At 37.7% G+C, this 24,584-nt stretch overlaps 1 protein-coding gene across 1 annotated transcript; it reads left to right on the top strand.

The window, feature by feature from the left end:
• The first annotated feature begins 250 nt into the window (after positions 1 to 250).
• Positions 251 to 23,815, top strand: LOC144366776 (broad substrate specificity ATP-binding cassette transporter ABCG2-like). The gene is made up of 9 exons (XM_078021598.1): positions 251 to 392; positions 4,487 to 4,708; positions 8,847 to 8,906; positions 9,431 to 9,545; positions 10,094 to 10,246; positions 12,612 to 12,748; positions 18,304 to 18,455; positions 22,853 to 22,957; positions 23,564 to 23,815. The coding sequence occupies exons 2-9, from the start codon at positions 4,506 to 4,508 to the stop codon at positions 23,809 to 23,811; spliced, it is 1,173 nt and encodes a 390-aa protein (XP_077877724.1). The 5' UTR covers positions 251 to 392; positions 4,487 to 4,505; the 3' UTR covers positions 23,812 to 23,815.
• The last annotated feature ends 769 nt before the right edge of the window (positions 23,816 to 24,584 follow it).

The following is a 24,584-nucleotide window of genomic DNA, read 5'->3' as shown; positions in this document are numbered from 1 at the left end:
TAGTCAATGAGAAGTATTGGTGAAGAAGAGGGGGTGTTCCATGTTGCCAACAGCAAGTGTCAGCCCTGCAGCGTGCATGACAGCACCCCTTCCTCCCTCCCTGTGAGGGCTTATTTCAACCATCAGGGCTTCCTCTTCTTATCTTGGGACACCCTCCCCGAACCTGGGCTCTTGGGCCCCCTGATGCTTACTTACTGCTTCCTGGTAGCAGCACCGCCCCTTCCTCTTTCGTTTTACTGTCTGGGCTTTGGGGAGCCAGCTCTTGGGAGGCAGCCACCGGCGCCCCAGCCCTGAAGCCGGATCCCAGTATGGCGAAGCCTCATCAACACCACTTCCTCCCCACCCACAAGCACTGAGCTGGGCCGCCTGCACCTTCCCAGGCGCCTCCAATGGTGAGTGGCTGACCCCAAGACAGCAGATTCACTGGGGACCTCTGGGTCCTGTGAAGGTTTCTGCGGTGGCTGTGGGCGTGGTCCAGGATCTGCACAGACCACGTCCCCAGAACTCTGGGGGATGGTGAGCCCCGAAACCCCCCACTGGACTTGGCTTGTGGGTAAAACCCCAAGTGAATACGTTGGGAGGCTGTCTGGGGAGTCAGAGGGAGATATGGCTCTGATAAAGTGTTAGGCTGGTTCCTTGAAAAAATGTAAGGGTCTTTGTGTTTATTCACTTGTACCTGTTGCTGAGGAGCATTTGACCCTCTTTTAAGGGGAGGTGGGCCAGTCTCATTTCCCCACTCAGAATTTCTATGCTCTTAATTTTAAGGGGTCATATTTTTCAAGGTGGTCCCAGACTGCAGGAAGGAGGCAGCCTGGAAAGGAGCCAGAGGTATTTGGGGAAAGCTCTTCAGGAATTCAGCAGCACAGCAGAAAATGATTGGCATCATATTAAGAGGAAGCTGTTTCTTTGGACCTGTTTGAAAGATCCAGCTGACTCCTCTCAATGTTTGAGTGAAGACCTGTTAACTGCCCTGCCTCTGAGCACACACAACTTGGGCAAATTTGTTTGGCAGGAAAGTTGGTTTATATTGTGATTTGTTAAAAAATAGCAAGCATGCTGCTCAAGTGAGATGATGGGAGTTTTTGTTAACCAGAGTCATAGTCCAGAGGCCTGATGAAATGGGGGTGGGGTGGGGAGGAGTTAGCAATCAGTTCTGTCCCTTGTCTCAAAATCAAATGAAAGAGTAATGGTGAAAAGCTGAAAGGAAGTTTAATCAGTATAGGTATACTGGGAAGTAGACCAGTGTTTCCAGACCCTGTAATTGGGGGCATTGATATGAACTTCTAGATTATTAAGACAAGGGGAACTACATAGAAGTATCCATAGTTAGGCAGCTTTTGTCAAACTATGGCATGAGTGATCATTCTCACAGTTGGTCTGGTGGGAACCTGGTGGAGACAAGAAAGCTGGTATTTCCTAGTTGCATGTGTATGTGTGTTTTGTATGGTGTGTGCAGGGGTAGTTTCCACTCATCACAAGGGGTTTATTGGTCAGGTCTGTCATTTCCAGAATCCAAGGTGACTGAAAGTAAAGGAGACAGATGTAACATGGATCCAGAGATTCCAAGATTTTAATCCTTCTTTTACTTGCTAACTGGATATTCGTAGGCTCAAGTGGAGAGTCTTAAGTCCTTATTATATGTGCAGAATCTGGCAGTTTCATTTGAAAATGACTATGAAATACAAACTGACAATTCAGAATGGATTTTCAGAAAATGATGTGGTGGAGCAGTTGATTATAGTGGGTTTTTGCAGGTTGGTTAAAGTAAAATCCTTATGTGTCTCCAAGTGTGTGAAGATAAATGGAATTGATATTGAATGGACATAAATTTACTGAGCTTAGGAGTTCCTAAAGGAGTAGGAGAATTTTGTTCACATACATATTTTAAAGGCATTGACTAATATATTGGGTCTTTTTTTAATTCACAGGAAATGAAGTTTAACTCCAAGTTTGGGTGGTTTGTTGAAGAATTATTGAATTTCCTTTTGTAATTTTTCTGTGAGTGGTTAAGTTTTAATAATTAACTTTAAAAATTAACCAGCCTTTTATAATACATATAAAAATAATGCTAAAAATGTTCAAATATATGACCAAAAAAATTAAGTTGTAAATATATCAGCTTGTGTGTGTATCTATAATAGTACCTTGTTTTATTTTCTTACCTAATAATGGAAATGTAATTGCTGATTATTTTTTTCAGAAATGTATAGAGATTCATAGTAACAAATGTATATTGGGCATCTTTATTCCAGGTCCTGGGTACTATACAGGAATTCTCTTAGGAAACACATTCTTTTTGAAACAAGGTGTATTAAATTACACAAGCATGCAAAATATGTTTCTGCATTTATTGTCATTAAGCATCCTTGAAGCATTTGAAGTGAGCATAAATATGATGTTTACAAAATCATATACAACCTAGAGTAGAAAGCTGCCATGAGGGAGCACATTACAATGGACATGGGCTGACCCAAGGGCCCTCTGCACTTAATAATTATGTTACACCAAGGAGGCCATAATGAATACAGAATGGTCTGTCACACAGTTTAGTGATAATAAAGGGGATAACATTGTGTCTCTTCAGAGAAGCTTTATCTGGCGTTTACTTTTGAGGGCTGTGTCTTTCGTGTGTGTCACACAAGGATGCAGAGGAGACTGAGGATTGGCAATGGAAGAGCCCTCTCAGTGTTTCCATAATACATGCAGCAGTGCATGTTCTAAGTGTACTTCTTGAAATGGCTTGTCGTAGTTGTAAATGTCATAGTTATAATTTTGCTTGCTTTAAGTATTGTTTCTGAAGTCCTAGGCCAGAGGTCCAATGTGGTGGAGTCCCAGAAACTTAGGTCCAGCCACTAGTCTCTAAAAACTGGCAGAAAAGGTAATGTCAAAAAGCAGTAAAGGAATTTTAATCAATATAACTATACTGGAAAACAAAGGGGACCAGAGTTACCATTTCTTTGTTTAGTGGTACTGATGTGATATTGTTTAGACAAGGGGGACCAGAAATAGGCATAGTGAAGCAGAGTAGGGAGGACAAGATCATTAGAGGAGAGAAGGTCAAGGGATGGGAATGACAAAGATCTTTCATATGGATTCTGAAGTTGCTGTTGCCTCCAACATATTAAACTTTAAAATTGTGGTTTTGCCCTTACATGCAGTCTGCCTGCTTCAACCTCCAAACTATGGCCAGTATTTTTTTAATGACTGATGCTGCTTCATTTGTCCCTCCTCTCCCACATCTCTAGTTACATGTAGATCAGGCTCTTCCTATTATGCCCTGTGTTCCTTATCCTCTTTTATGTAATTCTCTTCAATTCAGAAAACTAAAGTTTATTAATTCTCTTCAATTCAGTAAACTCTACTAATTTTCTTCCATTGTCATTGTTTAAACTGTAGCTAAACTCAACTATTGAATGCTTAATGTTTTTCCCCTGTACTGGGGTCAAATTCATGGTCTCAAATATGCACTCTACCACTATGCTACACTCCCACAGTCCCTTATTTTTTTTTATAAGAGTCTCACTGTACTACCAATGCTACCTGGAATTCATGATGATCCTGCCTCGGCCTAATCATATAGCTAGGACTGTAGGTATGCACAACCACTTATGGCTTGAATTCTTAATTTTGATTTCTTTTTTCAGTTTTTGTTTTCAAGTCTTGATCTGCTTAACTATTGGTTTAATTAACTTAATCATTTTTTATACTTAATTTGATATCTTCCTAGAATTTAAATGTTTTCCTAGTAATGAAATCTGTTGCATTGTAAACAATATTGTAGATTACCTTCTTACTTGACTGAAAGTACACAATAACCAGATATGTGAAGTCTGGACTCTAAATACAGAGAATTCTCCTGTCTCTGCTTGTCTAAGCCCTTTTTGGTAACAACACTATGAACACTTCCAACATTAAAAAAAGTACAGGGGATATTATGATGCTCATGTAGGCTGTCCCAGAACTGAAGCTGTATCATAATATGCTTTTTGAAGTCAGGAGCAGTTCTTACCTTTTTTTTTTTTAAAGTACTGGGAATTGAACCCAAGGGTTCTGTACCACTGAGGTACATGTATATTTCTTTTGAGACAGGGTATTGCTAAGTTGCCCAGGTTGACCGCTGAGATTGCAATCCTCCTGCCTCAGACTTCAGATTCACTGGGCTTACAGGTGTGCATGTGCCAATGTACCTGGCTCACTTGTCTTTTTTCTCCTTTATGAGTTATAGGTAATTTTCTTACTCAACTATTTTGCTTATTGGAATTTATCTGACATCTAATTTGAGTACAAGCATTTAAAGTTTCATCTGTCTCTCATTTTAGGTTCTAAGGTTATTCTTATCATAATGATGCAGGCTGTTTGTTCATTGGAAAAGAATTTACTCACTGCAGCACAGTTTAAAACCATCTTGTTTTCAATGAATTGGTATCTAGAGTTTACAATCTCATTTATATGGAATATCAACTTACTATTACTTTTCCCTCCACAGAAAGGCAAAACCTCTGAAGATGTCTTCCAGTAATGACCAGGTTGTTATCCCAATGCTACAAAGACACACCAATGACCTCCCTGAGATGATTGCTGGTGACCAGGAGACAATTACCCAAGGAGCAGTGTTGAGTTTTCATAATATCTGCTATCGAGTACAAGTGAAGAGTGGCTCTCTGCTCCAACGAAGAATGGTTGAGAAAGAAATACTATCAAATGTCAGGTATGTGCATGAATTTTTTAAAAGTTCACTTTATTGACCTATAGGCTTTGCTTACTACCAATAGACTGCTGTGAGCATTTGAGTACAAGTTTTGTAGAGATATATAGATGCATGCTTTCTTTCCTTTAGGCTAAACAAGGACTGATATGATTGAATCAGTTATCAGGTAGTTTAAACTTTGAAGAGAATTTATGAACTGCATCGTGTTGTGTTTGTTTTATGACTGTGCAATTAATGTGTCATTTAATTATTAAAGTGGCAGTGAGTTTGGAACCTCTCGCTACTTGTATCTATATGAGCTCACAGATGCTGGCCATTTGGGTTGTTAATGTTTGTCTGATTGCTAGAGAACTGCGCTTCCCTCTAATGATTAGATAGAATTGACTAATAAAAAGCTGACAAGAGTTTTGTGAGATAATCATGAGGGGAAATGAATTTTGATTTGAAACAACACTTGTTTCTTGTTTTTTTGGGTTTTTTTTTTGTTTGTTTTGTTTTGTTTTTCACTAGAGGAAATAACTACTCCTAGTGGAAGAAAGCAACTTTTTCTGACTCTTCAAGGCTGGGAAAGTGGTTATAAGAGTCCTGGTATGGTTGTAGCTCTATATAAAATCAGGTGTTTGACATGTTTTCTTGACATTTTGTATGCATTTGTGGTCTTTACTGTCATTAGTGCCTAACATCTTTCAGAAGACAAGGAAGTGACAGGGTTGGGTAGACAGTATTGAGGTGTGCCTGAGAGAAAAATGGTGAGGATCTGAGGGTTCATGGGCTGAGCTCAGGGGCTCTGTGCAGGATTGTAACTCTTCTCTGGAAATACCTGCTGTCATGCCTGCTTCTTGTCTCTCTTGTGTTGGTTAAGAATTCCTGACCAGGTGAATAAGAAGAAGAATAGTGGATCTAAAGCTTTTATCCTTTGTTAATGATTAGATAGAATTGACTTATGAAAAGCTGACAAGAGTTTTGTGAGATAATCAAGACAATATTGGTACTTTCAGATTTTGTGTTGAAAGAGGTAAAAGGTAATTTGATTTGAATATGTGTAGGCTAAATACATATAAAGTGCATTCTTCATGTGAGGGTACATTTACCTGCCCCTGCCCACTTTGGTTTTGGGAATCAAGCCCTTGGCCTTGTGCACAGTGAGCCATCTTGCTACCACTGAGCCACACTCCCAAACACCTCTAGATTATCTTTTCCTCCAAGTAGACTAGTGATGGGATACCCTATGTGTCGCATCTTCTCAAGACTTCTTGTTGTGCTTAAGGCTCAGTGTTGTGCCTCTCAGCAAAGGACAGGGGTCATGGTTTTGTTCTCTTAGGCTAATAAAAGTGCAGTCAAATCTTCAAGTTCTTTCAATTTTAACAATTTTGGGGACTGTTGTTTCTCGTGTTTCTGGTGTAAGTATCTGTGGGAAAGGACACCCATTTTGGGTTGTTGTGTTTCAGATCTTTCTCCTGTCTGCTCACTTCAGGTTAGTAGGCTATTGGATGGAGGAAGAGTTACTCATATTATTTTTTATTTGTATTTGATAGCACAAATCACCGTTCAAAACAGTAAGTATATTCCAAGAAATGTGGTGAGAATCTCGATTTTCCTTTGGATACTTTTTTGCTTTCCTTTTGTAAGAAGAAGTTAAACCAAATTTGACCTTGAGAATTGAAAAGATTTTCATACCTCATGAAAAACTTTCCCTTAAGCTTAGTTTGTCTTCATACACAGTGCTTGAACTTTTCCTTACCAATGTTTAATAACTATGGGAAAAAATTATCAATTCCTGAAGATTTATGAATATTCTATAATGGTGAGGAAAATTCATTCTTCTCTTTCAGAAATTTTCAGATTAATGATTATTTTTTAAATTATTTCAAACATAAACCTGAATGAACATAATCCTTTCACTAGACTCCTTACATGTTTACATTCCACTGTTTACTCCCATCATTGTGTCTCTTTCTTTGGGGGTGGGGTACTGGGGAATGAACTCAGGGGCACTTGACCATTGAGCCACATCCCTAGACTTATATTGTATTTTATTAGAGACAGAATCTCACTGAATTGCTTAGTGCCTCAGTAAATTGCTGAAACTGGCTTTGAACTTGACATCCTCCAGCCTCCACCTCCCCAAGCCACTGGGATAACAGGCGCATGCCACTGAGCCTGGCCCTACTGTGTCTCCTTTTTCATGCATCTTTACTAGTGTATTTTGGGAATCATTTGAGAGCAGACCGTTCACATGATCATTTTCTATTCCTATCTCTTTCAGCCTTACTTTCTAGAAAGAAGGACCCTCTCCTGTGTAATCACTCATTTGTTGTCTGGCAGCAGCTGAGGAGACATGTATCCTCAGAATGAAGGCAGGAGTGGTTCTGAGGGCTGTCCATCACTGTGCTCCTCACCACATCATGTTTCTTCAGGCTCATCCAGACTGGTACCTTCTAATTCCATCCCACTCCAGGTGATGTTAAAATTGATCACCTGGTCATGCATCTGTCTGCCAAATTTCACCACAGTGTCACCATTTTCCTCTTTGCACTTCATTACTATTGTGAAGGGTGGTGCTCTGACATTAATCCAGAATCTTGCTCCTTATTATATTCCAACTCATCAGCTTCAGCTCCCATTCATGACTCCTGTCTGGATCAGAAAATATGATAGTTACAAAAGGGTGATTTATTTCCATTATCTCATAATTTGCATGAAACTAATAGGAAAAAGCTTCAGTTTACAATTTCCTCTTTAATTTACTCTATTGACAATAGTCAAGGATTCCTCTTTCAATAACACTTAGTAGTAATGTATTATTATTGTTATTTAATATCTTGATACTTCTGTTGGTCTGAACTTAGTCAGTGGGAGACCTTTCAATTTGAGTTCCCTTCCTCCTTCACTGTTTTGACTTATTCTTTCATTCTTTGAGTATTTTCTTGTTATAGCTAGAAGTTCCATACACTTTTAATGTTGAGGCATATACCTGTAATCCTAGTTATTCAGGACACCAAAACAGGAGAATCACAATTCAAGTCCAGACTGGACAATTTAGAAAGACCCTGTATCAAAGTAAAATTTTAAAAAGGCTGAAGCTGTAGCTCAATTATAGAGTGCTTGTTTATCATGTATGAGTCCCTATGTTTAATCCTATTGCAAAAAAAAATCCAAACTGTGCACTGACCCTAGGCCAGAATCAGCTGATGTTCATTCTGTGGAATTGTGGAGAATGGTATTTATAAACCATCATCTGAGTGTTTAAAATGCTCATTGCTATTTATGTGTCTTTAGAATTAAACCACTTCAGTGGACATGCCTAGAGAATATATATATATGCATGAACATGCGTACACACACATACACATACACACACACACACATATATATGTGTGTGTGTGTGTGTGTGTATATATATATATATATATATATATATATATATATATATATAAACTTTGTTTAAAAAAATAAAACTGAATCCCTTATGCAAATGCATGAGGTTGTGGTTCTGTCCAGGAGGGGTAAGTTGAGTGGTGGATGGCAGATGGTTCCTCCGCACCCTTCCATCTATACTCTTCTATAACTATTGTGTAGATTAAAACCTATTTCTTCTAATTAATGCACCAATTCCAATCTAGCACTGTAGATTCTTCCATGTTTAAAAATGTATTTTTAAAAAAGTCTATTTAAAAACAGTGAAAAAATGCCTCTTCATAGTCTTAATATAATTACTGATTTGTTCAGTTCTTTTATTTTCTCATATAAGCTTCTTCACAGCCTACAACTTTTCCCCTCTACTCTCTCACTGCTTCCCATCCTGTATTCCCAGATTCTGGTGTCTGTTGCCCTACTCACAGGACATCCATCGTATTCCTATTAAGAAAGGAAGGGGAAGGGCAAGTCTAATATAAATGACTGACACACTATGTGAGCATAAAGTCACAGATAGGAATGTGACTAACTTCTGTTCAGTCAGAATATACCTATTTTCAGTAAGTAATTTCCTGCTTTTTTTAAAAAAATAATTAAGAGATGTTAATGAGAATCTGATGCAATTTCATGAAATTTCTTTAAGTGTATTTGACATAGATCCTAATTTAATAGAACTTTGTTTAAAATGGAATCATTACTCATTTTTGCTTTTGTGTTTCAGTGGAATCATGAAACCTGGTCTCAACGCCATTATGGTACCCAAAGGTCAAAACAAGTCTTTGTGAGTATAACAGAAATTATAAGTCAGGTTTCTTTTTGTAGTTTCGGTGTGCTTTTAGAAATAACTTTTATCAGTCTCACTAATACAGCATCATAAAGTGGTTGAGGTACACCTGTTGAACCTACTATGAGCTAATGAGGAAGAATAAGAAGGGAATAATATTAAATGTGGGGAGATGGAACATAGGAATAATTGAAGACACATTTAGATTAAAGAGCACATTTCCTGGGCTGGATCCTTTTGGAGGTCTATGCAGGATAAGCCAAATTTGCCTTGCTTTTACATTTCTGTGCTTTCTTATGGCACAAATGAAAAGGAAGGTGAGAATTTGAATGTAAACACACATACACATACACAAACACACAGAAACACACAAACACACATATGAACAAAGTTTTAGTTAAGTCATATATCTCTTAATTAGTTAATTTTATAGCTTGTACAGAATTTGAACTAACAGTAGCTGAGAGAGGTGGCCTGTATTGAAGGGGAAAAAAAGCTGTACCATATTTGTCCTTTTGTAGGTTGCTAAACATTTTAGCTGCAAGGAAAGATCTAAGTGGATTATCCGGAGATGTCTTGATCAATGGAGGACCTCGACCTGCCAATTTCAAATATTATTCAGGTTTTGTGGTTCAAGTAAGTATTAGTTGGTTTACTTTTAGGTTTCATATGTTTCTATATAGGGAAGTGCCTTGGTATGCAGTTTATTGTGCTTCTAGTTGATTTTGTGACATACTCATAGAATCAACTTTTCTTACATCTGCTTCTCATAATTTCCTATTAGAAAGAGGGTGGAGTTAAATGGAAAGGTAGAGGACCTGGAATATGACCTATGTAGGGCATGGATATCACTTCTACTTGTATCATTTTCAGAAGGGTCTGCTGATATCTGTTTTTGCGCTCCCTGCCTCTTTTCCTTCCTGAGAACATACTTGAATGTGTCTGCCAGTAGTCATATCATACTTCCCTGTGCTCCACTTGGATGTTCAGATGGGTGTTGAAATTCCTCCCTGGGCTCTGCAGCTGTCTGTATATGGAGTCTCTGTAGTTAGCAGAGTTGAAAACACAACATTAACTACAGCATTTTCTTGGGTTTGTTATTTTCATCTATTGAGTTACATATACTAGAGGAATAGTCTAAGAAAAGATTCAGTATGTCTCATGAAAATTGTATTTTCCTTCAGAATAATGTCCTGATCAACACCCTGACAGTGAGAGAAAATTTGCAGTTCTCAGCAGCTCTTCGGCTTCCAACAACTATGACAAATCATGAAAAAAATGAGAGGATCAACAAGATCATTGAGGATTTAGATCTAAGTGAAGTGGCTGATTCCAAGGTAATGTGAAAAAAACTGGTAGAATTCTAGCCAGGAAAGCGGACCTCCCTGTATGGACAGTGTGACCTTAATCAGAAGTTTCTTATGACATGTGTGGCTGTTTTCTGTAATGATGAGAAAAATGACTACATAACTATTGTGAAGGTGGAAATGAAGCTGGAGAAACAATCTTAAAGATGGTGGAATCCCTGGAGTGGAGTGTGCTCTCATTGCTGTAGTCAGGGCTCATTTGATGTCTTTGCTCTAACTTTTCTTCTTCCTGTTTTTCTCTTCCTGACTTTCACTGCTCTTTTCTTTCTCTTCTTCCTGGGACCTTTGTTTCATGGCTTTTTTGAGGCATATTTCTGGAATTGATAAATGACAAGTTCCAGGTATTATTTCTTTGTATATATAACTTGTCTGTAATTTGACTTCCAGAATTATATTTGATCACAGTAGGACTGACTTCTAATTTGCGTTGCTACTAATTTTTTCTATACCTTATCTTTGGCAGTTTTTTTTCCTCATCCTCTCCTCATTCCCATTTTTTTCTGCCAATATTTATTTCCAGACTCATCTACCAGGCTCTTAGGTTTGAGAAGTACATTTGTGGGCAAGAGTAATAGAATGGACTAAGTAACTCAACCTTTTGTGGGTTTGCATGATCATGGAGAGAATGAATGAACTTTACAGTTTACCACTCCATGTGGAGGGTTTGCTGAGCAGATATTTGGAGCTTATGTGATGATGAGTTTTTTAGAATGTAGTGTCTTTGAATGAAGCCCCTGATCTTCCCTCCTAAAAAAAATGAAGAATGTGGGTGGAGCATCCTATTGGCTGCTGCTTCCTATTATACTTGCTGATAGGCTTTATGTGAAGTGTTTTATTTAGAAAAATGTCCTGTGATGCTACTTATTTTTTATTACTGAGTATTGATTTTCTTTTCCTTGGCTCTCTTTATTTATTTGATCTTCTCATTCTAGTTTGGTACTTTTTTTTTTTAACTCTGTTCTTTACCATTTTATTCATTGTCCTTAGTTACTTTCTTGGATTTCTGGGGAACATATGTAAAGGCTGTTTTTGGTTTCTTATAATTAACATACTCTAATAGTATCAAATAATTTTATATAGTTTTAGTTCTTATGATATTTTGAACATAACAGAAATCTAGACAAGATGATCTGATTATTATAATGATGTGATTTGGGGTAATTAATATAATAGTTATATATTATATGTACATTGTATTATTTATATATTATACATTATGTTTAGTATGTATCTATTATTATGTTAATTATATGGAAATTAATATAATTACTAGTACTCTTCACCTTGATTTCTCAATTGTTAACATCTCTCATAATTATCATAACTCTGTCTTACTGAACTATTTTATACAAATTTGTATGATATTTCACCACAAAATACTTATATGCATTGGGAAAATAGGACATTTGCCTACCTTACCACAAAGCTATTACCAACTAACAAAATGAAGAGTAACATCATGTCCTCATATCACCAAATATGTCAAACCATATTCATCCACATTTCCCAAATTGTCTTCAGATGTCTTTTTAAAGCTCAGTTATTAAAAGTTCCCAATCAAGGGCTATAAGTTGCATTTGATTATTTTTTTTTTTTGGAGACTCTTCATTTGAGAATTGTTCCCTACTGCCTTTCTCCCCAGAAGTATTCTAGTCCTCTTAGCACACACAATGATATTGACTGGTTGAAAAGTTTGAACCAGATACCTGTGGACTATCCCACCTCCTGATTTTATCTGAAATGATTAATTGGGAATTCTGTATTGGGTTAGGGTGTAGATGGTATCAATTTAGGAAATCTGATGGGAATTAAAAAGTGCTTATGTGATATAGTAGAACGAGAGCTCTCCTGGCTTCAAGTGTACCCTTTTCATAAGTCCACTCAGGGACTTTTGTCAGTAGCAATGAAGTGTGTGTGTGTGGGGGAAGGGGGGTTGTTGTTAGAAGACTAATAGAATACTTAAGGTGTTTTCCTTTTTCATCTCCTAGCTTTATCTCCTGTTTTAGACTGTGGTTTCACTGTGTCAGGTCCATATCTTTTAGTTTTGTTACTCACTGTCTTTAAACCTTTCACTTGGTGAGGAATATACAGAATGTTAAAGTATGAGCTTCAGGTCCAGCCACTTGGATCCTCTGCCCTTAGCCTCCAGGTACTTATCTCCTCAAATAGAGACCTCCTTCTTCTTTCAGGTGTCCATTTATTTGTTGTTCAGAATAATGAGGGTAATAGAGAAAAAGTATCTTGTAGGAATCAAGTTAATCCACCAAATGAAGTTAATTCACTATGGTGGTGACCATAGTAGTTCTTGTTGATAATGTAATAATCTGTGTTTTAGGTTTTATCTAGAGGAGAGAAAAAAAGGACCAGTGTAGCAATGGAGCTGATTGCTGATCCTCCCATCTTATTCTTGGATCGACCAACAACTGGTTTACATATAAGCACAGCAAATACTGTACTTTTGCTCCTGAAAAGGTAAATACTGTAGGAACATTGTTCTTTTATTTATTTACAATTGGATCACTTCTATGTACCAGTGGTTCAGTGTGCCAGGGTTTCAGAAGTGAAGAGCAAAATTCTTTCCTTTCTTCTTAAAGAGAAATAGTCAAGGAGCAAAGAAGTGTTATTAAGAAAAATTAATGAACAACTTGGGGAAGAAAGGCCATGAAGGGAGTGAGGAATTGTTTTAAAAAACAGCATAGTCAAGGAGGGCCACAAGTATGTGACGAGAGACCTGTGACAGAGTGAGTCCTGCTCTTTCTGTCAGCAGAGAGTTCTGGTTGGAAGGAGCAGCCAGTGGCCCTGAGGCATAGCATGCTTGACGCTTGATGCTTGATGTGTGTGGAGCATCAGAGAGGTCAGAGGGACAGAACCCAGTGCAGGTTGGCTGCTAGACTCTTATAACAAGACCACAGGCTGGGGGGCTGAATAACAGATACTACTTTTCTTCCAGCTCTGAAAGCTGGAAGTTGAGATCAAGGTGTCTACAAGTTGTATCTTCTTGGATCCTTCAATAGACACAGTCAGATGAGTCACCACTTAATGACCTTCTTTAATCTTAGTGACTTCTTTAAAGACTCTCCAGAGGTAGCCACATTCTGAGGTGCTGAGTGTTAGGACTTTAACATATCAGTTTTGGAGAGGCCACAATTCAGGCAATTAGAAATTATGTAAAGTAAAGTTGGGCTTGGGACAGAATACATAGACCTCATTGGCCCCTGTGAGACATATTTTCTGCTGCTAAGGTCCAGGGACATTTTGAGAGTGTCAGCATTGACTGCACAATGAGGCCAAGGTGAATGAAGGACACCAAGAAATAGCTGCAGAAGTAGGCCCCGTCCTACTAGGATGCTGGTGGTCAGGTGGTAAGAAAAGCATGGGTTCTGGGTCTTTTTTGAAGGTGGAACCAACTGGATGAGCTTAGGAAATGGACTTGGCCTGTTATGAATCCTAAGTGGGGGCCTGGAAAAGTAGAACAATGGGAAAAAATTCATTCATTTCTAACAAGAAAGGAGACTGGCAGGAATGTAATAGGAGAAATTTTTAAGATTAATTTTTAAACATCTTCTTTAAAATTATAAAAAATTATTTCAAACTGACAGGAAAATTCTAAGAAAAGTTTAATGAAAAAAAAAAAATTCCCAGTTTCCTCACCTGGATTCCCTAACTTCTATTTTACTGCATTTGCTCCCCTCTTCCTCCATCTATGTTCCACCTGTGTAAGTTTTTTTCTGACCTCATTCTCCATCTCTGGTAAATTCTCCCCAGTGTAAATTCCAAGAGGCAAGGACATTCCACTACACCAGCCTTCAGATAAGGAAGTTGATAGTGGTGGCTTCACAACCATCCAGTGCTTAGACTCTAGTCACATGTCACCAGCTTCCCCTGCAGTGTCTGTTTCCTGCAGTGCCTTGGGATTCTTCACTGAAACATATCTTTTCTGGCTTTCCTGTTTTGGTTAGTTTGATAATCTGTGTGAGTACCACAGTCCTTTCCTGTCTGTCATGCCCTTGCAAGTTTTGGTGGATTTCATGGGGTGACCCTCTACTGGGTCCATCCCTATGTTCCATGAGCAGATTCCAGTCTCATAGGTGGTGTGAACCTCCCTCATTTGATCATGTTGGGGTCTGCTGGGCTTCTCTGCTGGGAAAGTACTTTACTTCTTTAGAGTAGATTAGTATTTTTTTTCTGGGAAGATAATTTCCTATTATACCAAGATTGTGTTCCTCCTCAAGTCTCACCTACCAATTTTAGCGTAAGCTAATAACTTCTGTTCTTGTGGTAGTTGCCTAAGAGGTAATTGTTGACATTTTATCTAAAGAAGAGTTTTTCCCCTGTTCATTTTCTGTGTGATGCAATGGGTTGGAATCTGCTTTTCTTCACTGTTTTAATGATTAAATTGATCCTTATTTGACTAGGGGATGGCTTTTCAATGGTCTGTGTGTTCTTTTGACCTCTCCCTGATCATTCTTCCATCATTACTTTGTAGTCACTGTGATGTTCCATGTTTATGTTGCACTTTTCCTGAGTTAGCTATTTGTGGATGGATGTGGTTTGTTCTGGTTTAATTAATATTAAGAAACCAAAATATGGTTGCTATTGTGCTCACTGCTATTGGAGTGGCATTGCTTTTAGATCTTCAGTAGGCATACCTAGGCCTACTGTATGTGTTTATATAAAATATGGAAATATATTCTATTTTATTTGGAAACATTGGCCCTGCATGAATTTTATATGTGTGTATACAGATGTGGTGTGTGTGTGTGTGTGTGTGTGTGTGTGTGTGTGTGTGTGTAGTGGGGTTTTTATTGTGTGTGTGGCAGGGTTCCTACCCATGGCCTCATATTTGCTAAGCACTTACTCTACACCTGAGCAATATTTTCAGTCCTTCTTTCTCTCTCTCTCTCTCTGTCTCTCTCTCTCTCTCTGTCTCTCTCTCTGTGTATATATGTATGTATATTATAAAAATATGTAAAAATATTTCTGTAATAATTGCTGTTTAAATAAGAGTATATATTTAGAAACCCATGAGTTCATATTTTTATTTTTATTTCCAGTCCAATACCTCTGTGTCATTTTTAGTTCTTTCCCTTTCAGCCTTTGCAAGTCACTTCAGACCATGAGAGATGTGACTCCTTTTATTTTAATATATTCACTTACTTGGTCTGTCTATGATTTAATTGTTTAATGCAACCAGTCTGCCACTTTCTCTGGGCTATATCTTTGTCTCCTACCTCTGGAAACCCCTCTACTTCATACTGTAAGGTGCCTGACACACCACCTTCATGGCTTCCCCTAGTACTTACCTTGCTTTCTCTGATGGCCATGCACCCATGAGAAAGTTTCTGATAGGAGAGAAAAAACAAGACGATGCAAAGATGGCTGTTTGTTTAAATATCTTATGCTCTAGATGTCAACATACATATAAATGAAGATGCCAGGTTATGGGCCTGGAGTTCGGGTACCTTTATAGAACATACCCAGGAAATTTTTTATTATCTACAGCTCTGCTGGCAGTGTTCATTAGACAATGATGAATTGATACAGAATATTGTAACTATTTCCTTTATGTTTCTTACTGAGTAGCATTCAAGCATCCTGCCTCTTGCAGAGATCAAGCCCTGCTATGCAAAGTCATCACTTGGAGTCTGATTAAATTGTAGATTCTGTTTCTTTAAGTCTGAGGTGGAGCCCAGGATTTCCCCTAGAGGACTTTAAGAGGAAATACTGATACTAATGCCACTGCCCATCCAATCACACTTTGGGTAGCAGGGCTCTCCTACAATTCTGCTTCCTGCTTCTAGTTGTCTACCAGCTCAATGATGTCTACTGAATACAGTTCCAGTTTCTGAGAGAAGGGCCAATCTTAGGCTTGTCATTCTCTTTTTGTAGACTCTTTAGTTACCTTATTCATTTAATACCAAGTCACTGTCTCTCAAACACATATAAACACACCTCTTGCTTTGTAACACTGAGTTTCTTTGACCAGGAGTATCCTTTTCTTAGCTGAGTCCTGTTGGTCCTTTTGATGTTCCACTTGTATCATCTTTAGCCTAGGTTGTTAGCATTTACAAGGAACCCTTAGCTATATCTATTCCACATTCTATTGAAATTTTTGGTCTTCTTGCCCAAATCTCTTTGGGGCAGAGCACCATTGGGCACTAAACTATACTAGGAACTAATCAAATTTGTAGATTGAAGTGGGTCTTCTAAAGTTTTTTTTGTTGTTGTTGTTGTTGTTGCTCTCAGGATTGAACCTCAGTGTGCTCTACCATTGATCCTGTGACCTTCTTACTTCTTATTTTGGGACAGAGGTACACCAAGTGGCTTAGGCTAACTTCAGACTTGAAATCTTCCTGCCTCAACCTCCTGCCTAGCTGAGATTATAGTCACATACCACCACACCTGGCTCATAAACATTTTAAATATCTACTTTGAACATTTTCACCTTTATTTTTTGCATCCATAGTAATAACTCATGTGAAATGGCCTTTTAACACTATTTCTACCACAAATTAAACCAGAGATAGAATCATAGCCTTACTTCTTCATAATTGTGACTTAGTATTAACTTTTAAGCTTTTCCTGTTAAAAGTTATGAAATTATAATATTGAAACTACCTTATTACAATAGTGTGAAAATTAAAATGAAGTAATTTCTAAAGCGTTTAGCAATCTCATAGTACATACTTCAGAATGTTCATTGTTTTATCAAGGTAGAAAAAAGAAAAACTAATCCTAAAGTGATAGAAGACAAATCATCAATGAGAATTATTTGTATGACTATTGTCTTTTTTTTTAAAGAGAGAGAGAAGAGAAAGAGAGTATTTTTTAGTATTTATTTTTCAGTTTCCGGTGAACACAACATCTTTATTTTGTTTTTATATGGTGCTGAGGATCGAACCCAGAGCCCCGCGCATGCCAGGCAAGCGTGTTACCTACTGCTTGAGCCACATCCCCAGCCCAGACTGTTGTCTTACTATTTACTCTATTACTACTTCTCAAACTTGATTATACTTGTAGGTTGCCTGGACAGCTTGTTAATAATATGGACTCCCTGTATCATCCTCAGAAATTCTAATTCAGTGTCTAGGAGCACTGTCCAGGCATCTGTATTTTTAACAAGTCCTATAGTACATTCTAGACAGTCGATGTACCATCTTTTCAGAAGCCTAATGTTTTTAGTTTTTATTTTTCTTGGTAAGAATCATCTTTTTTATTTATCTTGATTATGTATTTTAATTGCTCTTATGGTACTTATAAACACTGCAAAATTCTTCCAAGGAAAAAACTGACTCTAAATGCTGCCAAGTTAAATCCTGTTTAGAACACAAAGAATATTAATAATGTATATGAAAAATTCTTTCAAAACAAGCAAATAAAAAAATTCCCTTAGTTGTTATTATTAAAGATACAAAGCCCATAATAATTACTACTTTTTCATAATAATTACTAGTGCACAAAAATCTTGATTTTTTTTTTGCATATCTGGGTATGAAACCCAGGGTCTTACATATGCCAGGAAAGCACTTTTGATGAGCTATATCTCCAGCCCATCATGAATTTTTTTTGAGTTGCAGTGTTGTTGAAATAATAAAGAATGATACCATGTTTAATTTTTAAATTGCATATTAAAGTGAATTTCTAACAATTTAGTACTAATAAAAACATTGAATTAGGAGTGAGGCTGTGGTTCAGCAATAGCCCACTTGCCTGGCATAAATGAGACACTGGGTTAAATCATCAGCACCATGTATTAAAAAATAAAGGTCTATCAACAACTAAAAAAAAAGAAACCCAAAAGATACATAAATTAAGGTATGGTGTCCAACTACAAGTAGAAAAATATTTTTAAAAAATGTTGAATTTAGATTATGTCATGTAGGTAACATAAGATTAGGTGATAAGACTATAAGAGAAAATGAAGTTGAACTTCGAACTCTCGTTTTAGTAGTAAGAATAAACTGTTTTATTAGGAAGGGCAAGGTTCTGATGTGTAATGATTCATTATCTTCCCTCTTTTGACTTAGGATTTCTGAGCAGGGACCAACAATCATCTTTACCATTAATCATCCTCGGTATTCCATCTTCAAGCTGTTTGACAGCCTCACCTTATTGGCCTCAGGAAAACTATTGTATCAAGGTCCTGCACAGAAGGCTTTGGAATACTTTGCATCAGCAGGTTTGGTTGACTTTTTCATGCACTAGATCCTTCATTCTTGGAATTCTGGGAGAGAACAGAGGTGTTGATGGGAGTGCTGTTTGATCTTTGTATAAATTTACCTCAGGTTCTGCCACTCTAAAACATCCTTGGTCACTTTGTTGCCAAACATTTTCTTCATATGGCAGCATATGTGTGTGAGAGTGTTTGTACTGGTCCTGTGGCTGTTCTGCTTCCCAGTGACTGTGTGGGTTAGCTCTTCATTCCTATAACACATATCTGAGAAAAACTAATTACAAAAAGTATGATGGTTTTTGGCTTCAAGTTTCAGATGTTTCAGTCCACAGTCTACTGGCTTCATTGCTTTGGGCCTGAGGTGAGGCAGAAAAAAGGTGGAGGAGAGCTGTTCAGCTCATGGCAACCAGGAAAGAGAAAGAGAGATGAGAGAGAGAGAGAGAGAGAGAGAGAGAGAGAGAGAGAGAGAGAGAGAGAGAGAGAGAGAGAGAGGAGGAGGAGGGGGAGAGAGAGAGAAGAAAAAGAAGAAGAGGAGAAAGAGGAGGGAGAGAATGAGAAGGAAAGGTGGGGAGGGGAGAGGAAAGGCGAGGAAATGGGTTGGGGACAAAATAAATCCTTCCAGGGCATGAACCCAGTGACCTACTTTTTCAAATTAGGTCCCACTTCTAAGTAATCTATTGTCATTATTATCCCATAAAATGAATTAGTTTCCTGAGGAAGTTAGAGCCCTCATAATCAAATAATTTCTTAAAAGCTCCATCTCTGTACATTGGAGACTGAGTCTTAAATTCTTTAGTATTTAAGTATTTAAAGTGTATACTTTATATCCAAACCATAATATTCTGCCCCAACCCCAAAAGGCTCATGTTCATCTCATAATGTAAAATGCATTCAGTCCTACTAGTCTTTAACAATTCCAACATTTCTCAAAACTCTAAATCCAAAGTATTCTGTGAGACTCAAGGTAACACCTTAGCTGTGTGCCCATATAGATAATAATAGGTAAGTTACATGTTTCTAATATACAATGGAACAGAGTAGACATTTCCATTCCAAAAGGGAATAAACAGTCTCCAAAAAAGCCTTGTTCTTTGCATATATCCTTCCTCAGCAGACATTCCATGGTTCATGGCATCTCTTAGTCCTGGCAACTCCATTACTGATTTAGCTTCCTCTCACAGAATCTCACATCACCCTCTCAGGGGTTGTCTGCAGAGACTGCAACCTTGACATAAATTCCTATCTCCCAGGCCTTCCTTTGAAATCTGGGTAAAAACTTTCATGAACCCCCTACTTCAGAATTCTGCATTATTTAAAACTGGCACAACACAAATGACACCAAGGCCCACAGCCTGTAGGAACAGTAGCTGGGTCTGCTCAAACAATAGCTGTAGCAGCTACTGAGTGCTTGGACAGTAAAATGAGTCCTGGCAGGACAAGTTTCTAGGTGGCCCTGTGCCTGCAATGTAACCCAGGTCTCTCAAAGCAGAGTCTTTCAAACTAGTTATCATTTTTACTCCTTTAAACATATTTCCTTTTTTCTCCATGAAACATTGGTTTCTCTTTAAAGGCTCTGATTTCTTCAGCAACCACACCTTCCTTATTTGCAGTTTTACAAGTGTTTTTCTGGCCAAACAGACAATTTTAAATGTTTCTTATCTGCTTCTTGTTGCCATTTCTCACTAAAAATATGGCTAAAAGCTACTAGCAATAACTATGCCACAGTCCCAATGATTTGTTGCCTTGAAATTTCCTCCAGTAGATTAGTTAGTTCATCATCTTTAAATTCAGCCTCAGAGAGTGTCGAACAAAATGGAAACAACTTCCTTGTCAGAATATACCACTTATGGACTTTAGTCCAGTTCCCAAAACAGTCCTCATTACAATCTGAAATCTCATGAACACAATCTTTACTGTCCACATTCTTGTTGACATTCTGGTCTCCTGAGATCACACCATAATTGTCCATTAGCCTCTGCTTACAACATTCCAAAGCTTCTTTATCTTGTATCTCCACATTTTTCCAAATTCCTCCCACAAATCATTTTCAAAGGCTTCTGAAGCACATGGTCAGGTATAGTCACAGCAATGACCACACTTCTTGTTAACTAACTCTTCACTGTTGTGATCAATAATTGAGAACAGTAACTTAGAGGAGGAAAGATTTATTTTGGCTCATGGTTTTGGAGGTTTCACTCCATTACAGCTATATGCATTGCTTTTGGCCTTAGGTGAGAACTAAGCTTCATTTCTTTGGACCTTTGGTGAGAAACATCATGGCAGAAAGGTGTAGTGGTGAAAACTGTGCAACTCTTGCCAGCGAGGAGGGAGGGAGGGAGAGATGGAGGGAGAGAGAGAGACAGAGAGACAGAGACAGAGAGAGAGAGGGAGGGAGGGAGGGAGGGAGGGGAGAGGAGATTAGGAGCATGATAAATTCTTCCAGGGCATACTTCCAGTGACTTAATTCCTCCCACCACACAGTAGTCCATTGAAGTTATTAATTTATGAGATTGCTATATTGTGTACCATGCCTTAAACACATGTGTTGTGGTTTAGATATGAGGTTTTCCCCAAGAGGTCATGTGTGAGATGGCATAACAATGTTCAGAGGTAAATTGATCAGACTATGAGAGGTATAACCTGATCAATGGATTAATCCACTGGTATATATTAACTGGATCATAACTATAGGCAAATAGGGGGTGGCTAGAGGAAGTAGGTCACTGAGGACATATATTTTGGGCTTATATTTTGTTCCTGGTGAGTGAACCTCTCTCCCTAATTCCTAATTATTATGTCCTGAGATGCTTTCCTACTCCATGCCCTTCTACCATGATGTTCTATCTCGCCTGGGCCCACCACTACAGAGTTGACTGATGGTGGACTGAACCTCTGAAATCATGAGCCAAAATAATCTTTTCCTCCTCTATGTTTTTATTTTCAGGTCTTTTGGTCACAGTTGATTAAAACAACATGAATATTTGGGGAAATTCATATCCAAACCATAACAGTGATCTTTCCCTGAAAGTTCAAAATTTAACTACTTGGATTTATATCTAGTTATTCTGTCAGTTAAATATTTATGGAATGGCCCAATATTATTATTTTGAGACCTATAACATATTGCTTTTTTAGTTTTTATTGTGACATGTAATCTTGCTCTGCCTTCACGAGAGCTCATGGAGATACTACTTAACTTTCTAGAAACATTAGACTCAAGATTTAGGACTTAAGTGGGTGTGAGTGATCTATTAGTCAATGGAATGGCTAATCCCAAATCTGATTAGACCAATATTTCAGGGATGACTGATTCTTTGAATTTTTTTATTAAATTATGTGATTTTTTTAACAGCTCATACAATCTGCTTCAGAGATATTTGGGTATGATCATAGATGCTTCTCTATGACCACAAGCAGTTGTCTTTTTAAATTTGTTTTTGTTTAATATCTCTCCTTTAAAAATAATCAAGCATGGGGGTTGGGGATGTGGCTCAAGGAGTAGCGTGCTCCACTGGTGTGCTTGCGGCGTGGGTTCAATCCTCAGCACCACATACAAACAAAGATGTTGTGTCCGCCAAAAACTAAAAAAAAAAATAAAATAAAATATTAAAAAATTTTCTCTCTCTCTCTCTCTCTCTCTCTCTCTCTCTCTCTCTCTCTCTCTCCTCTCCCTCTCTCCTCATACTCTCTCTTTATAGAAAAAAACTATCTCTCTCTCTCTCTTTAAAAAAAAATTTAAAAAAAGTACCCAAGCATGTATAGGTCTGGGGAGTCCAGAGGAGATAAGAATCAGACCACAGGCAAAGTTTAGATGATTTAAGCCACTACAAGTGAAGGAAAGAGTTCATGTGTACTGTACTGGTCAATTTCTTTCCAGAATGCTACTCTGAAAGATTTGTTCCTCTTTGGAATTATGACAGATTGACAGATGATAAATTTGAAATATTAATTTAATAGGTAGAAAAGCTATCTTGTTGTCATTAGTACTGCCATTCCAGTATTTCCTGGATCAACTCAGAATACAATGCATCGGGGCCTTCAAAACTTCCTTCCTGTACTTAGCCTTAGTCTTATGCAGGAGTATTGATAAACTCCAGGAAATTTAGATAGCTTATTGAATTTTACTACTTATTGTAGATAATAACTAATGTAATGTGTTCTAAAGAGTCCAGATTTGGTTGGATATGTATGTATGTATGTATGTGTGTGTGTGTGTGTGTGTGTGTGTGTGTGTGTGTGTGTGTATATATATATATATATATATATATATATATATATATATATGAAAATGAGGGAGAAGATGATAATTCTGCCTTCCCTAGTCTCACCCGTCTCACACTGTGTGAGTCCTCTTTACTTTCGAAGACTATTGGGTTGAGTTTTTGGAGTGCCTTCTTTTGCAGGTTATCCCTGTGAGCTGTACAACAGCCCTGCAGTCTTCTTTCTGGAGATCATTAATGGAGAATTTTCTGCTATGGTATTAAACAGAGAGGAAGAAGGGCGTGAAGGTACATCAGTCTCAGATTTACAGTTTTTGCCTAATCAATTTGGCTGAGGTTTTGTGATATGGAAACATATTCTAACAGGGCTTTGTGAATTTGCATTAATGTTGTGTTCTGATACCAGTCAGCAGATAGACTTTGCTACCTGTCAGTGCTATGGTTTTTTGTTTGTTTGTTTGTTTGTTTTAAGAGTGAGCATTTATATGCTACTTTTGATTTTATGGGGGGGTTTCCATTTAAAAATAAATATGTTCATTGTTATAGTACTTATAAATGAGAAACAGTTTTTTATGCATTAACATGTAGAATTAAAGGACCAGATTTTTATATTAACATTATCACTCTGTATGAAGATATTTATTTTCATAGTTATGTTCCAAGTTGGGAGGAAAAGGTCAGTGAGTTTCCTGTATCCGTAATTACAATCATAGTAGTAGCCAGCTCATTTACCTGTGTATTCCTAATGTGAAATGTGACAATAAAGCTAGTAATTTTTATATTCAAGCTCTAAAATCAAATTGTTATTGAAGAAAGGAGTCATAGAAAAATGGATTAAATAACTTGTTGTCTGATAGTAGTGATTTTGTTCTTTATTCATTTTTTCTTTGAAAGTCAGCGAGACTGAAGAGCTTTCCAAGGGGAAAATACCAGTCATAGAAACATTAGCTGAGTTTTACCTCAACTCCTCCATCTACAGAGAAACGAAAGCTGAGTTAGACCAACTCTCAGGTGGTCAGAAGAAGAGGAGCTCGGCCTTCAAGGAGACCACCTATATCACCTCCTTCTATCATCAGCTCAGATGGATTGTCTGGCGTTTTTTCAAGAACTTGCTGAGTGATCCTGAAGAAAACATATTTTAGGTGACCTGAGACTCTTTTAATTATGCTGTGAAATACCCCTGTAGAATTAACATGGTTTTGCTATGATCTACTTCAGGAATTGGTTTATTCTCTTCCATTCACTTATTATTCTTGCTTCATTTGGTATGTAATCATGGCCAATAGAACAACAACAACAACAAAAAATCACAAGTTTTACTTATGGGAAAGTTTCTTAGTGATTCTGGGATTACCTCACCAGAATTTTTGTTGATTTAGACAAATTATAATGGGTAATATTGAGTAGAAAAAAATTTTCCTCAAAAAAAATAAAGACAATGTGTCTCAGATATGTATGGGTATTGCATAGCTGTCCACTTTCATTTGCAGAGTCATTCACAGGATCATGTGTTGCATTTTGGGAACTCACTAAGCAGTACACAAAATGAGTAAAAATAAACATTTCTGGTCTCATGCAATTCATTTGTTATGAGGGCAGAGACATGATAATTAATATATTAGATTGCAGAAAGGTCTATACAGAAAATTTAATCACCAACGGAGGGAGAAGAGGGATGGGAGACAAAAGGTAGTAGGGGCAAGTGGGTTGTTTTGCCCTTGAAATGTGGCAGTGAGGGAACATGATGTTAATGAATACAGTTGAGAGTTGACTAGGCTGACCATTGTCTGGGCTGCCCACTGTCTGGTGGAGGATCCTGTATGCAAAGTGCTGTTCCTTATAATTCACCTTCCTTATTGAGAGATTTTAAACTTTAGAAAGCACTAGATACCTCAAAGGGTTTGCATTTAATGCA

The sequence above is a fragment of the Ictidomys tridecemlineatus genome, chromosome 9 (genome assembly GCF_052094955.1).
Source record: "Ictidomys tridecemlineatus isolate mIctTri1 chromosome 9, mIctTri1.hap1, whole genome shotgun sequence".
Lineage (NCBI taxonomy): Eukaryota > Metazoa > Chordata > Mammalia > Rodentia > Sciuridae > Ictidomys > Ictidomys tridecemlineatus.
This window is presented reverse-complemented; position numbering and strand designations above follow the sequence as displayed.

Bases quoted from the DNA above. Each gene is read 5' to 3' on its own strand.
- LOC144366776 (XM_078021598.1), top strand. From the start codon at position 4,506: ATGTCTTCCAGTAATGACCAGGTTGTTATCCCAATGCTACAAAGACAC. The intron at 9,546-10,093 runs GTAAGTATTAGT...ATTTTCCTTCAG, and splicing joins ATTCAGGTTTTGTGGTTCAA to AATAATGTCCTGATCAACAC. The intron at 22,958-23,563 runs GTACATCAGTCT...TTTCTTTGAAAG, and splicing joins AGAGGAAGAAGGGCGTGAAG to TCAGCGAGACTGAAGAGCTT.